Source organism: Rissa tridactyla, chromosome 1 (assembly GCF_028500815.1).
Source record: "Rissa tridactyla isolate bRisTri1 chromosome 1, bRisTri1.patW.cur.20221130, whole genome shotgun sequence".
NCBI lineage: Eukaryota > Metazoa > Chordata > Aves > Charadriiformes > Laridae > Rissa > Rissa tridactyla.
In genome coordinates this window covers 87665962-87685790 of record NC_071466.1, presented here as the reverse complement: position 1 = coordinate 87685790, position 19829 = coordinate 87665962, and the positions used below count along the sequence as shown (strand labels likewise).

The following is a 19829-nucleotide window of genomic DNA, read 5'->3' as shown; positions in this document are numbered from 1 at the left end:
TGGAAGGCTGCTATAAGGTCTCCCCGGAGCCTTCTCTTCTCCAGGCTGAACAACCCCAACTCTCTCAGCCTGTCCTCATAGCAGAGGTACTCCAGCCGTCTCATCATCTTTGTGGCCCTCCGCTGGACCTGTTCCAACAGGTCCATGTCCTTCTTGTGCTGAGGGTTCCAGAGTACTCCAGACAGTACTCCAGGTGGGGTCTACACCAGAGCAGAGTAGAGGGGCAGAATCCTCTCCCTCGACCTGCTGGCCACACTTCTTTTGATGCAGCCCAGGATGCAGTTAGCTTTCTGGGCTGCAAGTGGGCATTGCCAGCTCATGTTGAGCTTCTCGTCCACCAGTACCCCTAAGTCCTTCTCCTCAGGGCTGCTCTCAAGCTATTCTCTGCCCAACCTGTATTTGTGCCTGGGATTGCCATGACCTTGCACTTGGCCTGGCTGAACTTCATGAGGTTCACATGGGCCCACCTCTCAAGCCTGTCCAGGTCCCTCTGGATGGCATCCCTTCCCTCCAGTGTGTGGACCGCGCCACGCAGCTTGGTGTCATCGGCAAACTTGCTGAGGGTGCAATCAATCCTACTGTCACTGTCAAACCAATGACTGAGAGAAGAACCAGTGGGGGGGAAAAAGCTACGATACAGCAAGCCGAGGGAAGGAGAAGCGGTAGCAATTGCCTTCACCTCTTAAGAAACAGGGCAGCTCCGAGAAGCCAGCAGCCTACAGACCCCCGGGGTGCGAGGGCTGCCCCTGCTCGGGCGGCGGCAGGCGCGGAGCCCAGCCGGGGCTGAGCCGGCTTCTCACGGCGGGCGGCCGTTAAACGGCTCCCAGCGGCCGCGCGCGCGCGGGGCTCGGGGGCAAGGCCCGGCGCGCGGGTTCCTCGCCTCAGCCCGCTCGCCCTCAAGGGAACCCGAGCCGGGCGCGAGGTGCCGCCGTGTGAAGTAACACCGACGGCCGCAGCAGGGGAGAGGGCGGAGGCGCAGCCTGCACGGCGAGGGGCGGGGAAGGGAAGTAATAAACGAAGCGCGGTTCCGCGACGGTGCTGCCTCCCTCTTCACTACCGCTCTGGCCGCGGAGGAAAACGGGGCGCTAGTCCCGGCGAAGCGCACGGTGCGGCTGTCTGGCTGTGCCACCGAGGGGCGGGGGAGCCGGCCTTCGTGTCGCTCCCCGGGACTGTCCTGTCGGGGGAGGGCGGTGCCGAGAGGCAGGGATCAGTCTGGCCCCTGCGCCGCCGGAGTTTGCCCAAGTGTTGGCGATGGGGCGCAGCGCCGCCTGAGCACCTGCCGGCAGCCAGCGGCTCCCCTCAGCCCTCGACGCCGCTATGGAGAGCCCCGCGGGCGGCAGCGCGGCGGCGGAGCCGGCGCACCCCTGCGCGGAGCCGGAGCTGCCGGCCGCCGGCCCGGCTGAGGCGGTGGCGGCGGGCGGCGGGGAGGCGGTGGAGATCGGCGCGGCAGCCCCGCGGCCGCGTTGCCTACGGGCCGTGTACGTGCTGAACGACCCGCCCAAGGGGAGCGGCGGGGCGCGGAGCGCCGAGGCCGGGGCGCGGCAGTGCCTGCTGCGGGCGTGCGAGGCCGAGGGGGCCCAGCTCGGCACGGTCAACTTCGGTGAGCTGGACTTCGGGGAGACAGCGGTGCTGGACGCCTTCTACGATGCAGGTGAGCAGGGTGGGCTGAGGCGGGGTGGGGGCTCAGGCTCGCCCCTGCCCGCTGCCACTTTCCTGGGTTGTGCGGGGTCACGGCCGGCCGAGCTGGGTAAGGGTCGGTAAAGGTGGTGCTGGGGAGGCCAGAGAAGAGGGGGAAGGGAGCAAGTGGAAGACGGTGAGGGGGTCATGAGAAGGGTTGTGGGGACAGGAAAATGGCAGCGAGGGGAACCTCGTGTAATGGGAGCAAAAAACAGTCTTCGGGAGTGTCTTGCACATGGAGGAGGAGGAGGTGTGAAAAAGATTCAGGTCCTTACACCACCTCTTTCAGTCACCACGGTGTGGATGCCCCATCAGGACTGTGAATCCTATGGTATCAACTGAGCCTTAAGCAAAACTTACTAAGAACCCTCTTTCAGTATCCAGCCTGGTTGGGAGCTTAGAGCGAGACTAGCATGAAGATATGTCAGCCAGAAACCTCAGAGCTGGCTTAACTGGGCAGTTCATGTTCTCTAACTCCAGACCTCTGGACAGTGAAACTGGTTTGCATATAGACAGGCACAGAACGATCCAGGATAGCTCTGAACAAGAGAGTGTAGAAATGTACCCTGAGGAAGGATACTTGTGAGTATTGTCCACCCTGTCCAGGCTCAAGCTGCTGTCTGGTCTCTGATGGTTCAAAAGTAAGCTGCTGTCCCTTCTCCACTCATAAGAACACCTGTCTGGTTGGGTGGTGTGGGAGAGAATCATTAGCTTTGTGAGCCAACAGAGGAAGTCCCTGAGTCAATAGGTATTATTAAAACTATTCGAGGTGGGTATGTGGACATGTTGCAGATATGCAGACATACTTTTTCTAATATCTCTGTGAGCAGGCATTAGGAAACTGGGGATTCATGGACGCTGAAGAGGGAAGGTACTGTTATGTCCGTGTTGATGTCCATCTTTCACAAGAAGAGCTTTGTTTTGCCCATGAGATGTGTTAAAGAATACTTCTTGAAACTTCAGTCTTATTTTGAATTCTCATGATGATGAGTCCGTTTCATCCCCTGATAAGTCACCCAAATATTGAGGAACCTCACATCCTTTGTTGTTGCTTTTTTTTAGGTTCTGGGTCAGGGGATTTTATTGTATCTCTGCTAGTAAGGTTGAAAACTGTATAATAAATATATTCTTTGTGTGTCTTAGTACACAATGATGAACTAGCAATTTCTTTGTGTTTTTTCAGTATTTTTGTGGCCCTTCTGAAGTAAGCATAATAGTGTACTGATTGTCTCATCAATGCAAAATTATTTCTGTTTCTACTAATAGTCCTATTAATGTATTATGCACACACCTGCTTTGCATTGTACTGAGAACTTGAGACAGTTATTTAACATGTTTTCTTAAGTTACTGCATTCTGAAGTGGATGTCTTTTGTCTGTGAATGTGGCCTACCTTTGCAGACTTTTGCATTCAAGTCATCTTGTAGGAACAACATAATTTTATCAGTGATTAATATCACTTTGTAATAGTGAAGTGTCTTGTTACTGGATAACTCCTGCAACACTCTTATGTCCAGGTCTAGTCAGCAAATACTTTTTATAATTTGTAATGTCCGTTAAAAAGTAATTGAATAGTCCTGAACCAATGATTGGTTCAAATTAGGCTGTTTAAAATAGTCTTTGTGTGGATTTCTTTCCAGTAGCAACATTTTGACACCAGCCAGGGGACAACTTTTTTCATCTGTAACGTATGCCTTTATTTGGCAAACTTTTTGGTCAAAGCATCCTTTACCTGTATTAAGAGAAATTCAAATGTATTAGCATGTCACCTTTATCAACCAAACCTGCAAGCTGTCAAAAAGCAGAGATTTATTTGTCTGACAAGTTTTTTGAAAACTATGCTGAAAGTGTAAGTGGTATTTTAGCATTAATTCATTATCAGGGGGCCCAAATTAACTGTCATTAACTGCAATGTTACCCTGAAAATGCAAGCATCCTTAATGAAGAAAAAAGCTGTTAAGTATAAACAATCATTTTAATAGAGTATTTATTTTGTTCTTCTGTTGTTTTAATATTTTAATAAGTAGCTCTTTTAGTATCAACATTTTAAATAGCTGTTTTATTCTCGCATTGATGCAGTTACTGTCTCTTTTCTAACTAAACATCTCTGCAATCCCTTTTTATCTTTTTTTTAAAAGAGTTGAGCTAAAGTGACATTTGCCCCATCCTTTGGAGTTTTCCCTGTTCCTGTGGTATGTCTAAAATTGATATTCAGAGAAACCCTTAGTCAGAACCTTTAAACTTATAAAATTTTGCTGGCACATTGAGGTGAAGCGTCTTTATCTTGGTACTTGCTGCCTTATTTCCTCCTACTACATGCTAGACATGGGGAAATTTTTGGTTTCTTTAACAGTGTTGTATGGAGTAATTGCTTCATTCTGCAAGGGGACAAAAAGTATCCATTACACTTTTCACTTTATTGTTTTGTGTTCCTTTTTTTTTTCTTTCTTTTTTGCCCCTTTTTTTTTTCTTTTATATTTCTGGTATCAGCTACCGGTGGACCTAAATTTCATATTGGATTTTCATTACCATGGATTTTAAAGTGCTGGCTCTTTTCAGTTCTTATTTTACATACAATGATCTGTCATTGTTTCCTGAGAACTTTTGTTACACCCTTCTTGTTTTCTTGCTCTGTGTTGTTCATTGGTGGGTTCTCCCCGCCTCATGTTTTTTAATACATATCAAGCTATTATCCAAAAATGCTGAATCTGATAATTGTTCATTTACATGCAACGTTCTTAATCTGATACCCTGTGGTTTCTTTAATCTTTGAAAAATCAGTCCTTTTAAATTTCTATATTTTATAGATACAATTCATTGTTGCCATATTCTTTTTCCAGAATATATGTTGGATTGGGACTGTTGGTGTCTGTTCAGTTCTTAATGAAGAACAACATTAAGAATGAGTTTTAACATGAGCAATGCTATGGCTTATGATGAACTTTCTGTGTTAGGAAATGACTGTGTGTTTATTTTAAAAAGTTAAACAAGTTTTATTACTGCCTGTGTAAGATGCCAAGATGTTTGCCATACTGAAGATATCTACTGTAACATACTTTCTGTACACCATGGGCGGAACCTTGAGAAGCAGTTCCTCTTGGTCTGAGAGTGGGAGTTCTCTAAAAGATGCTTGCCATCTCTTGGTTTACTAGTTGGTACCTTAACCACTAAGTAAAAACTAAGCGCTGAGGTCCATCTCATTGTGAATAGAGCAGTGAGATCCATCTCATTGTGAATAGTAATGACAGGGTCTTTGTTAAAAGTGCTATCTATTATCCCTTTTTCCCCACTCTGCCTGAAATTGTAGCCATGTACTTAAAGTCATAAGACACGACCTCCCCAAGCAAGCTTATCTATCTTATTTAGTATGAATCTATAACATAATGATTCTTGGAATTGGTACCTTTGAGGAGAAAACCAGCAAACTTTAATGACAGAGTGCAAAGAAAAAGATCAATGGAACCTCTTTGTCCTGTCTGCAGGCAGATTTTCTAGTAGATGATTTTTCAGTAAACCACTGAGAAGAGTGCTGCAAAACCACCTGTATTCCACAGTAACAGTATGATGTCTCTTTTCTCCTTGAGTGTACTCATTACTGACTTCCCATCCTTTGAAATCTTATCATGAATAGAAGTGTGACTTATGCCTTTAGACAGTCATTGCAGACCAGCAGGTAATACAGAATGACCCTGATCTTAAGAAATCACTGAACTTTCTAAGATGCTTTGCTAAATGCGAACTACAGCACTTGTGAGAGCAAACTTACAACAAATTGCAAAATAAGGGCTTGATAACAGAAAGATGAGGTCGCATTGCTCAGTCTGTGCTAGAAACAAGCTGTCAACAAAGTAATTTGTTATGCAGAAGTGGGTGATGGTATCTACCTAATAGAGAATCACAGAATCGTAGGGCTGGAAGGGACCTCTGGAGATCATCTAGTCCAACCCCCCTGCCAGAGCAGGGTCACCTAGAGCAGGTTGCACAGGAATGCGTCCAGGTGGGTTTTGAATGTCTCCAGAGAGGGAGACTCCACCACCTCCCTGGGCAGTCTGTTCCAGTGCTCTGCCACCCTCACAGTAAAGAAGTTCCTCCTCATGTTTAGGTGGAACTTCTTATGCTCAAGTTTGTGCCCATTACCTCTTGTCCTGTCACTGGGCACCACCGAAAAGAGATTGGCCCCATCCTCCTGACACCCACCCTTTAAGTATTTATAAGCATTGATAAGATCCCCCCTCAGTCGTCTTTTTTCCAGACTGAAGAGACCCAAATCCCTCAGCCATTCTTCATAAGAGAAGTGGTCCAGTCCCCTAATCATCCGTGTAGCCCTTTGCTGCACCCTCTCCAGCAGTTCCCTGTCCCTCTTGAACCGGGGAGCCCAGAACTGGACACAGTACTCCAGGTGCAGCCTCCCCAAGGCAGAGTAGAGGGGGAGGATGACCTCCCTCGACCTGCTGGCCACACTCTTCTTGATGCACCCCAGGATGCCATTGGCCTCCTTGGCCACGAGGGCACATTGGTGGCTCATGGCCATCCTGTTGTCCACCAGGACTCCCAGGTCTCTTTCCACCGAGCTGCTCTCCAGCAGGTCAGCCCCCAACCTGTACTGGTGCATGGGGTTATTCCTCCCCAGGTGCAGCACCCTACACTTGCCCTTGTTGAATTTCATAAGGTTCCTCTCTGCCCAAATCTCCAACCTGTCTAGGTCTCTCTGTATGGCAGTACAGCCTTCTGGTGTGTCAGCCACCCCCCCAGCTTTGTGTCATCAGCAGACTTGCTGAGGGTGCACTCTATCCCCTCATCCAGGTCACTGATGAATATATTAAAGAGGACTGGACCCAGTACTGACCCCTGGGGAACACCACTCGTCACTGACCTCCAACTAGACTCTGTGCCCCTAACCGCGACCCTCTGAGCTCTGTCTTTCAACCAGTTATCTATCCACCCCACTGTCCATTCATCTAACCCACTCTTCCTAAGCTTCCCTATGAGGATGCTGTGGGAGACGATGTCAAACGCCTTGCTCAAGTCAAGGTAGACCACATCCACCGCCCTCCCCTCATCTATCCATCCAGTCATGCCGTCATAGAAGGCTATCAGATTAGTCAGACATGATTTCCCCTTGGTGAATCCATGTTGAGTACTTCTGATAGCTTTCTTTTCCTCCACATGCCTTGAGATGACGCCCAGAACGAGCTGTTCCATCATCTTTCCAGGGAGGGAGGTGAGGCTGACCGGTCTGTAGTTCCCCGGCTCCTCCTTCTTGCCCTTTTTGAAAACTGGAGTGACATTGGCTTTCCTCCAGTCCTCAGCACTTTGCCTGTTTTCCAGGACCTTTCAAAGATGATGGAGAGTGGCCCAGCAATGAGTTCTGCCAGCTCCCTCAGCACTCTTGGGTACATCCCATTGGGGCCCATGGACTTGTGAATATTTAATTGACCTGATTGATCCCTCACTCAATCCTCCTCAACCCAGGGGAAGTCTTCTTCTTTCCCTGTTACTTTCTTCAAAGTCTGGGACTCTAAGGGCTGGGCCAAGCAGTAAAGACCGAAGCAAAGAAGGCATTTAGTAACTCCACCTTCTCCGCATCCTCCGTCACTATGGCTCCTGTCTCATTCAACAGCGGGCCCACAACTTCTCTGGTCTTCCTTTTGCCTCCAATATACTTGAGGAAGCCCTTGCTGTTGAGCTTGACATCCCTAGCCAGGTTTAATTCCAAGGAGGCTTTGGCTTTCCTCGTTTCATCCCTGCACGCTCTGGCGGGTAATCTTCCCAAGTGGTCAGTCTCTTCTTCCACTTACTGTAAACTTCCTTCTTCCTCTTGAGCTTTTTCAGAAGCTCCCTGATCAACCATGCAGGTCTCCTGCATCCCTTGCCCGATTTCCTGCTCTTAGGGATGCACCGATCCTGAGCTTGGAGGAAGCGGTTTTTGAATACCAACTAGCTCTCTTGGGCCCCTTTGCCTTCCAGAGCCAGTGTTAGACTTGGGAGGGGGCCCAGACAGAGTGTGAAACATAGGCCCTCCTTACTGTAGTTGAACCACTCTTAACATAACCCTAATTTCTTGTCCCTGAAACTCTCTTTCTTCATTTTACACTGTGAAAGGGGAAGGAGGAAATTTATGTTCTGGATCCTGATTTTTCAGACTCTGGCAGCCATTGAAGGAATCATTGCTGCCTGTATCCAGCTGCCTGCCCTGAAGCCCTCTGCCCTCTGAAGGCCAAAATCCCCACTGCACAATTGGCGGGGATGCTGCAACTTCTTCAGCCCAAAGGCTAGTATGTCAGGGTACAGTAAACATTTGTCACTAGCTTAAGCTAATATACAGCATGGTAACTAGTGTAGCCAAGCTGGAGGCACATGTTTCTCTTGTTGACTGCCACAGGGATCTTAATGTCTGACAGGAAGGTGAGAATGACAGCTGAGGGCAGTAACTTTTTAAATAAACTTTGATGAACCTTCCTGCTGCAATTTATCTTTGCCCCTGGGTGTGACAGTGAACAGTGGGGAAGGGGTTAAGGGTTAGCTCTCTGATGCTTACCTCAGCAGGCAGGGTTTACTGTTTTTTTGAGGAATAATTAGTACTTCTTTCCTTTCTTTTCCCCTGCAACTGGCTCAGTGGCTAGGGGTGTATCTTCTTTAAATCTGAGGAGATGTGTATACTGCAGAATACAGAAATGTGAAGAGAAGCAAACCAGCCATCTTCAGAAGGGAAAAGTGGTGTCTGAGAAACTAGGGCTAACTAGGTTAGTTACTGTGCTGCTTTAATACAACAGCAGAGCTATTGGGACCCGATCTTTTATCTCTGCGTGGTACTGCACATCTAGAGCAACTGCAGGTGTCTCCAGCAAAGCTCTGCATTGTGCCATCGAACTAAACACTCTGATAAGACCCTGTAATATGCCAGTATTGTAATCCTTTTATATCCAAGTGCGTGAGGTGAATTTTAAACGACAGTAACAAGCATGATGCAATCCATCAAGTCTATATTTTATTGTTATGATACATCTTAGGTGCTGTGACACGTGCATTACATTCAAGAGATGTATTTTGCTTTAATGATATTAGTTGGGGTCAATTTCCAGTATGAAGTCATCTTACAGAAATGTTTATTTGCATTCAGAGGTTTCCATGCTTTCATTCAACAGTGGAGAAGATTATTTTCTATCTGTCACCCCTGAAAAATGTCTTTGTATCAACACTGTTGCTTTTTCTGTGTGTAACCTGGAAGGCTTTACTTTGGTTCAGCTTGCGTGTATTCTATGAAATAGCTCCTTTAATGTCAGTTGAACAAACTTAGAAACAAGCAAATAAATAACTGTACATTGGTTATGCAAATAAATAACCATAAATAGGTTATGTGGAATTAATTAACTTTCTTTTGGTATATTGCCATGGGACAAATGCAGGAGCAGAGCTGTATTCAGAGAATGATGAAGGTGTTAAAAACAAAAAGAAGAAATATACCTTGATTGTCTAATGGAGGGAGACTCAGTTTTACTGCTGCTCCTTTTGGAACTAACATCTCTTTTTAGTTATGATGGGTCACATGGAAAGAAATACTGACAAACCAAAACCAATGTGAGTCCTACCCTTTAATGAAGCTTTGGAGTTGTTTCCATCTCTAAAAATCTGGTGCTAACCATGCAAATTTGGACTACTTTCATTGTTCCAAGGTGAGAGTATGTACATGTGTGTGCACTATCTGAAGTGATTAATTTCTGTGCCATGGCTTTTGGATAAAAAACAAAAAAATTGCACTTTATTTTTTTTCTGTTTGTTCCTTTGCATGAAACTTACTTGCATGTAAAAAAACAATAACAAAACCAAAAAACAACCCAACATACAACTTTCCATTTTCTCTGCTTGTCTTTCTCTCCTCCTGAGCTTAAACATTAAAATCTGAGAAGGCTTCCTGGAATCTGACTGTGAACACTGTTCACTGTGTTTTGTAGCTAGGAACACATCAGGTGATTTCTAGGTGTTGAATCAGCTGAGAAGGAATCTTCTTCGTGAATATAATAAAAATCCTGTGTGATTCTGTTTTCTTTTAGTTTACTCTGCAAGTAGTGTTTTTCACTGTATGGTTAAAAGTTTCATTGATTCTTGCTAAATAGACTTAGTTAGACAAAATCTTTTATGCACATTACACCCATTACAAATTATTTAGAAAATTTGAACATTTAGAGTTATTCGGAAGAGATCATAGAATCATAGAAGCATAGGGTTGGAAGGGACCTCTGGAGATCATCTAGTCCAACCCCCCTGCCAGAGCAGGGTCACCTACAGCAGGTTGCACAGGAATGCGTCCAGGCAGGTTTTGAATGTCTCCAGAGAGGGAGACTCCACCACCTCTCTGGGCAGCCTGTTCCAGTGCTCTGCCACCCTCAAAGTAAAGAAGTTCCTCCTCATGTTTAGGTGGAACTTCTTATGCTCAAGTTTGTGCCCATTACCTCTTGTCCTGTCGCTGGGCACCACCGAAAAGAGATTGGCCCCATCCTCCTGACACCCACCCTTTAAGTATTTATAAGTGTTGATAAGATCCCCCCTCAGTCGTCTTTTTTCCAGACTGAAGAGACCCAAATCCCTCAGCCTTTCTTCATAAGAGAAGTGTTCCAGTCCCCTAATCATCCGTGTAGCCCTTTGCTGTACCCTCTCCTGCAGTTCCCTGTCCTTCTTGAACCGGGGAGCCCAGAACTGGACACAGTACTCCAGGTGCGGCCTCACCAAGGCAGAGTAGAGGGGGAGGATGACCTCCCTCGACCTGCTGGCCACACTCTTCTTGATGCGCCCCAGGATGCCATTGGCCTTCTTGGCCACGAGGGCACATTGGTGGCTCATGGCCATCCTGTTGTCCACCAGGACTCCCAGGTCTCTTTCCACAGAGCTGCTCTCCAGCAGGTCAGCCCCCAACCTGTACTGGTGCATGGGGTTATTCCTCCCCAGGTGCAGCACCCTACACTTGCCCTTGTTGAGTTTCATAAGGTTCCTCTCTGCCCAACTCTCTAGCCTGTCCAGGTCTCTCTGTATGGCGGCACAGCCTTCCGGTGTGTCAGCCACCCCCCCAGCTTTGTGTCATCAGCAGACTTGCTGAGGGTGCACTCTATCCCCTCATCCAGGTCATGGATGAATATATTGAAGACGACTGGATGAACAACTGCATCTATCTTGACCTGCCTTTGATCTGAAGCCAATTATTGTCACATGGCCCTTGAGAACACCACAGTTAGGGTATTTTTTGTTTTGTTTTGTTTTTTAAATGTTGATTAAATATTTTGTGGGAAATTAAACGTTTCTGGAATTCTTTATGTAAGTAAATGTTGTTCTGATTACCGGTGGGAGAAAAACAAAGTGCTGACTGTGCATACCAGTCAGTGAATTCTAGAGGTCACGGGGGTTTTCTTGTTTTGTTTAAGAATGATATACAAACAGATTTTTCAATATAGTTCCTAAGTTACTGTGAGGGAATCTTATGTGCCATTTGACCATGAGATGTTGGCAAGCAGATCTCTTGTTCTACCTTGTTGCATTTCAAGTTTACCTTCAATCGTATCAGAGAGGTCCTGAAAAGAAGCTGTACGACAGGCTTGACTCAACCAGAATGGGCGCGTGGGGCTGCTTAGGTGGGAGTCTGGTTCCTGGCCACTCATCTCTTTTGCAGTGATTGTGTGCTTGTTCAGTCTTGCTGTGCTGTGTGTAGCGTATTCTTCATAGTTTTAAGAATTGTTTCTCTCAGACCTGAGGTCACAAAATTAAGTTTAAAAGAAAAAAAAAGGACATATTTGCTTATGTGAGTTAATTACATTGTTTTCATTTCCATCCTCCCATAAAATAGACAAATTATGATAGATAGGCAGTAGCTCATTTTATGTTCTGCAGTCATGCCCTGCTTTTATCACTGTAATTATACATTGCTTTTTTAATCGTCAAATTAAACTTGCACATTAACAAATGTTGATGTACTCCCTAGTTAAAAAGTAACTAATGTTCCTGGTTTGCAGACATAGAAGCTTGAGGTAAAGCTCTTCTGATGTGTAAGGAGTTGGTGCAGAACTTGGATGAGAACTCCAGACTTCTTGGCTTCCTCTATATTCTGCTTATAAGATGGCCTGAAGTTCAAACTCGCTGACTGTCCACGCTGAGTGCAAACCTTTGTTCAGTTGATACTCTGGGCATACTGCTGCTTCAACGCGCATGGAGGAGCAGCCCTAGTGGTGGTTGTTTGGCCTAGCAGCTGCCTCTTTTCACACTGCAGTGATGTTGCGTGGCTGAAATTAGGCAGTCAAGATAGGCGTGGGGTCTTTCTTAGGAAGACCTCAATGTGGTTTGCCACTTGCAGGTGAAATTTGTGAACATAGTAGGCTCTGTTTGCCTTGAACTTCAGCACGGATGTGAATTGCTTTAGCCTCAGGCTACCTTTGAACAGCAGTGTGGGCGCCTGAGACTAAGCCAAGGGAGGGAGCGCAGCTGTTGCTTTATCCTGCTCCCTGGCACAGGCTTGCTATAGAGTGTCTGCAGTGTCTCCAAAGGTCAATGTGATTCAGCTGGCAGCTGATGAGCCAAACATGTCCCACAGTATGCTTTCACCTGGCTTGTCTTCTTTCTCTGAGGAGTGCTGCTACTACCTTCACCTTTTCCTGAGAGGTTGGGGTGGCTGTAGAGGCACACCAGGAGCAAAAGCTGCATCATTGTAGTCTGCAAGGAGGGACCCAAAGCTGGAACATGAGTTCTGACACTTAAAATATTGGATCACTGTGTTATGATAAATTGTGCTTGCTTTTTTTATCCTTTGTAATATTCAGCCTGACAAAATAAATGATTCTGCTGTGGTGTTCAAGGTGGTAGAATTGAAACTTTTCAGATATTCTCTGGTAAAGCCTCTGAGTATTTAAACTTTTGTTTAAGTCAGTAGTTCAACAACAGTTATGCCTTGGAGCTCAAAACCAAATGGGATTCACAACTTTGAAAATTGTATCCCAGCTTTTATTATATTGAAAGTACATGATCACAGCCTTGGTAAGCATGATCTTTCATTGGCTGAACCGCGTCAGGGCTCTGATGACAGTCACACACACAAAACAGTAATGACACTGTGAAGACTACGTCCCCAACTTTTTGCTGATCTGTGATGGGGTTGCTAAATACAGCGTTAAGGCAAGTACTCCAGCTTATCATAGCTGAACTTGTGCACGTATAGTTGTGTCTACTGTAGTATATACTGCTTTTATGCTTAGATTATGTTTAAAATTTATTTAATATCTCTTTAAAGTAAGAAACAAAGGATAGTTGTAAATAGAATAATCTTGAAGTGTTTTTTAATTTTGTTTCACTCAGTATAATTTCTTTTTTTTCATTTTGTATCAAGTTATGGAAGGCAATGCCTAGACTCTCTGCTGTTTATGTTTTTTCTTCTCCCATTTAGGAAAACATGCCTTCATGCACAGAACTGTAGCTCAACTGCTGATGGTCATTGGCCTCTCAATAATTTGAGAAATGCTGTTCACATAATATCTAAAGCTTTTGAAGTCTAAGCCCAAAATGCATTAGTTCTGGAAAACAAACAAACTCCCATGTAAATCAGCATGATAATGAGCTTTCCCTAAAATTCTTCAGTTTCCTACTGCTGTCAGCAGTGCTTTCCGTGAATTGTGGTACTCCACTGCCTCCAGGCTTGTCAAAAACAGAGTTGTAGCTTCATGAAACTGATTGTGGGGAAAATAATGTGGGAGTTACTTTGTTTACACTTGGGATAGTGACTTATTTGCCACTTGCTTGCTATCCCCTCTCCTCCTTTAAATTTGTTACAGTATGTAGTAGGTAGCTCAGTCAGAAGAAGTTGCATTGAATCAAGTGTCTTTGCATTAGGAATCACAGAAAGGCTGCAGGTTTTGTCTAATGCAGAAAAAATCTCCCCATAATAATTTCACTCAGGTGAGACCAGTTGAATTAACTCTCCTGTTGCTGCCTTTCACTCACAGCAGTTGGAGAAAGAAAAAGGATTTTATTAATTTTTTTTTTAAATTTTAATTCTGCTAATTTGTGTGTGTGTTGAGGGGAGAGATTTCTTGTTAATTTTGCCTTTGCCATGAGAGTGACAGGATGAAACTGGAGTTGGGAATTGGTAAATGAAAACATCACAAGGCTGTAATCTGTCTGTGTTGCTTTCCATCAGTGCTAGACCAGTCATCTCTGCTGCTCTTAGTTGAAAATAAAAACTTGCAGGAGTAAAGCTAATGTTTACAATGTTGTTACTGCTTGGCACTAGGCTTCCTTACTTTGCAGAGCTTCTGTGTGCACAATCGTGTTTAACAGAGTAACTGTCCGCTTTTATGAGCATCATCTCTGTCTTTTGTGGAACTGAGTTGTTTCAGTTGTTTTCTTTGTAAATGGATGCTTGACACGCTTCAGTCTTTTTAAACCCAGTTTGAAAAAAGGACAAGATTACCAAGCTCAAAGCCAAACATTGTGTCTGTTCCTACTAGTGTTGTTCATGGTCCTTAAGATAACTGACAAATCTGAAAATGGTTGAGATAGATCTTTTTGTTTTCATGGTAATTAAGTTTCAGAGCTGATAAACTTACCTTTTTGCTTATTATAATAACTACAGAACAAAACTAGGTAGGTCTTCATATTGTTTCTGGAAAACCAGAAACTGCCTTGACTTTCTGGCTTGCAATCAAGACACATTATTATTACCTTTTTACCCATTAATGCCTCTTCAGATTCCTTGTTTTGCAGTAATGATTGCCTCTGAGGAGATATAACACAACAAGGTTAATTTCCTTAACCTTTGATATTTTGGACAGTTTTAAAGATGGATATCCAGAATTTAGGATCTTAAATCTAAAGTTCCTTGCATACTCCCACCATGACATGTTCACAAGGTACAGATTAGCAATGTACTGTTGATCCTTTTCCTTCAATATGACTTCAAATTTGAGTTTCCATCTTGTAGTCCCTGAAAGAGGTGGCAGTTGCTATTCTGTTCTGTCTGTTTAATAAATCTGTGGGACCTCAGATCTGAGTATGGTAGTTGCTCAACCCTAACTTTGACTTGTGTTTCATCAAAACTGATAAAGCTTTAAGGATTCATGAAAAATGAATGCTGCAATGTGTTGAATAGATTCCTTCCTCCTTCTGGAGCATATGCTGCTGTTCATGAAAATGTTCACTGTTGTCATACTCCCTGAACACTTTTAAAAAACCCTTTGAAAAATATGCTGATTTAGTCTTGTCTTACAAGCCTAATACTTAATTCCAGCTAGTGAACAGCAGCCAAACTTGAGTTCTAAATGAAAAAGCAGTAAATGCCCACTTTCAACAGCATTTGACATCATCTGATAGCCTGGGTGTCTCATAGTCATACTGCAGTTCAGAACAGTAAAAAAAAATAAAGTGGTTTTAATGGTGTGGAGGCAGCTTTGTGGCTGGCCTGCCCACAGATAAGAACTGGTGAATATGGATCAACGTGGCTTGTGACAACTTTTTATGTATGTATGTTTTGAGGTGAACCATCCTACACTACATTTAGTAAACGCTGGAGGCCATGGTTAGAGGCTTGCTGTAAAGTCACAATTTCATGTGATGCATCGTGTCTGATGAATCACAATTTGGAAGAACTAATATTCCTCTGACTTTATAGAGATCCTATGATGATTAGCTTTGGGGGTCTTGGTTATAATCTTAGTTAAAGTAGGGAAATCTAGAGTGAATCCGCTGTGATAACAAAAAAGCTGTGTCAATGCTTAATATTCCCTATCTACATGCTGGAAGTAATAATGTATACTGTATTTACAGGATAGTTAAACATTAAGTAGATAATGGTTGTGACTTTTTATGGAAAGGCCAGCTTCTACTGAAACTCCGGATTTTATTGACCACTACTTAGTGCCTTGAAATAGATTTTTCTAATTTTTTAATGGCTGTTGCCCATTTTTGAAATTACAGTGTTCAGTGGTATATAAGGGTTTTTTCAGTAGCGCATGCAGTCTTTTAGGCTGGCACATAAAGCTTGTGCTGTTTACAGGAAAGTTAAAAATAGCAGATTGAATCCACATCTGCCCAGCATCCAGAATATTAAATCAGGAACTCTGTATTCATATGTGAGTGCAAGTCTCTTGGCTCACAGAGGATCCTGTGGCTTTATGTAAACTTTATTTTCATTTGCACTTTAATAATACTGCCTTTCCTCAATTAATATTTTCTCTGTGCATAATTTATTGTGCTTTTATGTGGATCCTAAATAACAACCTAGGAGTCTATCAACATAAAGAGGAAACATGTAATCTAGGTGTGAAGTGGAATACCTCAGTTTGGTATGTACACGTTCCCAGTGCTAATGATGGAGATGTCTCTTGATATTTGTTTTTTTTTTTAAAAATATTGTGATTCAGAGTAGGAAAGTCTTATTTATCCTTGTATGCTATATTTTTAATTATTAAAGAAAATAATAAAGGTCTCAGCTTAACCTAGATTTAGGAGCTTTCATGTACTGAAATCTTTTTTCTTTCTATTGTAGTGCATTTTATTTGGATTCTTTTTCTTATCTCTTACATTTCTTTGGGCAGAACATAAAGTTCCATGTATTTTTGTTTTTTTCAAATGTTTTTGCTATATGTTGTTGGCCAGTGTGTGACCTGTTGGAGATGTGCAGATTTGGCAGATTTTTTTCTGCTCCCCAGCCAAAGTATTCATTAAATGATGGGTGACTCTCAAGTCGTTTAGTTTGGATAAACTTCTAAAAGTCGAGAGCCTATCTAAACCTCCTTGGCCTAGGAATTGATTTTCCTGCAGTTGAGGAAGAAGGGACAGCCTTTCTGCTTGAATTTTGTACTCTTCTTAATTTCACTGAGGCCAAATCATCCCATAAGTGATTTTTTTTTTTTGATACTTTATTCCCTTTCATTGCCTTTTATGATCCAATGTAGGAAGTGCAGAGGTGTACGAAAAGTTAAATAAAGTTCACCTTTCTCATTTTTCCCCCCAAACTGCAGGCAAGGTTCAAATTAGGTTCAGGGTTGAGGTGTTTTCTCTGTATGCTCTCTCAACTGGCTAGTTTAGCTCTAGTAAACATTGTGGTGGAAATATGTGACAATTGGCACGCTGCTGGTGTGGCAGGCAAGTGTGAAGCATCTGTCTTTAATTTGCTCTGTTGTTTCTTTTCTTCTCTGCTGTTAAATCAGGCAGAGAAATAACAGATTCTGTAGAATTAGTAGGCTTCGTCTTGCAGAGAAGTTTTGGAAAATAATGTTACCCTTAATGACCTGGCATAGTGAAAAGTATGTATGATATGAGACATCTACTCATTATGGCTGTCTGGCATGTATGTCACAATTTTTAATATACTAAGAGTATATAAACAGAGAAAATAATTGTTCAGGTATCTTTTTTTGGATTGTCTGTGATGGATTAGTATTTTTGTAGTGTCCTGGATACGTAGATTTGGAGACCTTTTTCAGTCAGTGATACTGAGTTCGGGAAAAAGTGAGAAGTATGTGACTTCTGAAATCTTAATGTGCCTAATGTCTGTGAATAACAAAAAGGGAAAAAACATAGATTATATAAATGCTCTTTGAGAAGTTTTGAATGCTGCTTTGTTAGTGTTCATTTGGGTATAAAGATTGAATGAGCACATGGGGAGTGCAAATACATGTCTTTTTTGAGGTAGGATTTAGGCATGTTGATTGCTCTGTATACGCTTAGCTGTTTTGCAGATGGAAGACTATAGATGCTGAGTCAGAGACTATTTGAATTAAAACTTATGCAGAGGTACAACTGGATAATAGATGGGAATAGCTTAGTTAAAATATTAGAATTTTTCTCCTCTCTAAAGGCACTGGGTTTGTTACAAACTACCTTTAAAATGAGGGCTGTTTTTCAAAGCCTCTTTTTGTGTTCCATTGAAGTATTTTGATTATTTCTCCTCCCCCCTGAAAATCAGAATCTTAATAACTGTATGGTCACCAAGTCCATCTCTTGAATCTCAGTTTATGTGACTAGGCATCACGAAGCAGCTGTGAGGCAGAAAGAAGCAGGGATGGAATTCAGTTACGCAGGCAAGCATTCAGCTGCTTAAGCCATGATACTGCCCTTTCTCTTCCTGCAGTCTTGTCAGCCTCTGTCACAGTGTGCCTACACACCTTCTGCAGCCACTGAGGTGGGGGGGAACTGCTTTGTTCACCACATACCCCACAGTCACTTGTCTGCTATGGCTGTATTGGATCTCACACTGCACAGTTAGCTCTTACTGTTGGTTTTTTGCTTCTTAGGAAGTCTGGGTTCTCTCTCTTCCCATTTTGACAAGTAAATGATGAGTCCTGAATCAAATATACATTTTATCCAGCCTTTACTTTGGTAAAAGTGATTGGGGGGTGGAGGGATGAGGGACTAAAGGTGAAAGCTGAAGTAACAGAAAATTGAACTTAGTCACCGATGCAGTGAACCTTTGGAGAAAATTTGAAAGCATGCATTGTGATAGCTATTCTTCCACAGCATTTTTGATACCAGGGAAGCTAGATTCTTGATATGATATTTGAGTTGTGATGATTAAAAATTGTCTTAGAATATCAAGATTCTTCAGCTTATTTTAACAATAATTAGGTAGTGAGTATAGAGTATTTTATATTATATTTTGGCTTTTTTTAGGGAAGGATTTTTTTCCCTGAAACTTGCAGTGATTAATAGTTGTTGATTTTTACATTGTACACGGTCAAATGATGAATGTCAACCTGCAATAGCAAATTGCTTTAATTTTCCTTTTTTGTTTGCTTGGGGTGTTTTGCTTTTGTTTTTACTTCTGTTGGGTGAAGGCTTACAAGGTTGAAATAGCAGCCACTGTAAGTACTTTGGTTTGGCACTCAAGAAATATGATTATATAACAGTGTTGGATGACTATTGTTTAAGAGGTGTCTGTGTGTGTGCTATCTCAGCCCAAAGTACAGATGCAAGTGTGTTTTACTATATGATATGTAAAAAGTGAGTTTTCATGAAATGAAGTTTATAACCTTTATTTCTTTCAATTGTTGTAAGTCTAACAATTTTTTAAAGTATTTTTCCAGGAGGCTAGCAGGAAGCTGGAAACTGATACCACTCACAGGACTGATAAGCTGTATCAACAGATCTTAGAATCATAGAAGGACCTCATTGAGTCCAACTGTAAATCTAGCACTGCGAAGTCCACCACTAAACCATGTCCCTAAGTGTCACATCTACACGTCTTTTAAATACCTCCAGGGATGGTGACTCAACCATTTTCTTGGGCAGCCTGTTCCAATGCTTCACAACGCTTTCAGTGAAGAATTTTTTCTTAGTATCCAATCAAAACATCCTGTGGTGCAACCTGAGGCCATTTCCTCTTGTTCTATTACCTGTTACTTGGGAGAAGAGACTGACCCCCGTCTCTCTATAACCTCCTTTCAGGTAGTTGTAGAGATCAATAAGGTCTCCCCTCAGCGTCCTTTTCTCCAAGCTAAACAACCCCAGCTCCCTCAACTGCTCCTCGTAATACTTGAGCTCTAGACCCCTCACGAGCTTTGCTGCCCTTCTTTGGACATACTCCTGCACCTCAGTGTCTTTCTTGTAGTGAGTGGCCCAAAACTGAACACAGTATTTGAGGCGTGGCCTCACTGGTGCCAAGTACAGGGGGACAATCACTTCCCTAGTCTATCCCAGCTTCTATCTGCTGCTGTGCTAGCACTGTTAGGTAGAAGTTATCAAGTTAAATATAGGTTGAGGGATATGGGGAGGATAGAACAGGACGAGAGGGAAGCAGAGACCATGGGTCATGGGAAAGAGGTAGGAGTTGCAGATGGGCATAAGCTTTCATCTGCCTGAGCCATGAAACTGCTCAAATGGGCAAGATGCAAGTGATGAGGTCTCTTTCAGTTTCTAACCCAGGAGTTTGAAGGCTGTGATTTTATAAAGAAATGCTATAAATATTGGTCTCTTGTGCATGTCACAACTTTCCAAAATCATTTATTAGCTGTGTGCAGACCTTGGCAGGACCCATCTAATACGATTGTGGTTGGTAACTAAAGATCTGTGACTTTGATTGTGGTCTCAGAGTGGCTAAATTTTACAATCCTTCCTCAAGGAAGGGTGGCTGTCCAAAGGAGTGTGTACTGGGTGACTTTCCCAGGACAGTGTGTGTGTACATTC

At 43.3% G+C, this 19829-nt stretch overlaps 1 protein-coding gene across 3 annotated transcripts in view; it reads left to right on the top strand.

Annotated features, from left to right (window-relative positions):
• Positions 1 to 1073: 1073 nt before the first annotated feature.
• Positions 1074 to 19829, top strand: part of MAP3K15 (mitogen-activated protein kinase kinase kinase 15) — a 91011-nt gene continuing 72255 nt past the window's right edge. For 2 of the 3 annotated variants that reach the window (XM_054187433.1, XM_054187427.1), the window contains exon 1: positions 1074 to 1651. In XM_054187433.1, coding sequence (XP_054043408.1) covers positions 1318 to 1651 — 334 coding nt within the window. In that variant the 5' untranslated portion in view covers positions 1074 to 1317. Of the gene's footprint in view, positions 1652 to 9252; positions 9350 to 19829 lie in introns of those variants that run through there. The other variant, XM_054187466.1, reaches the window with a different exon arrangement.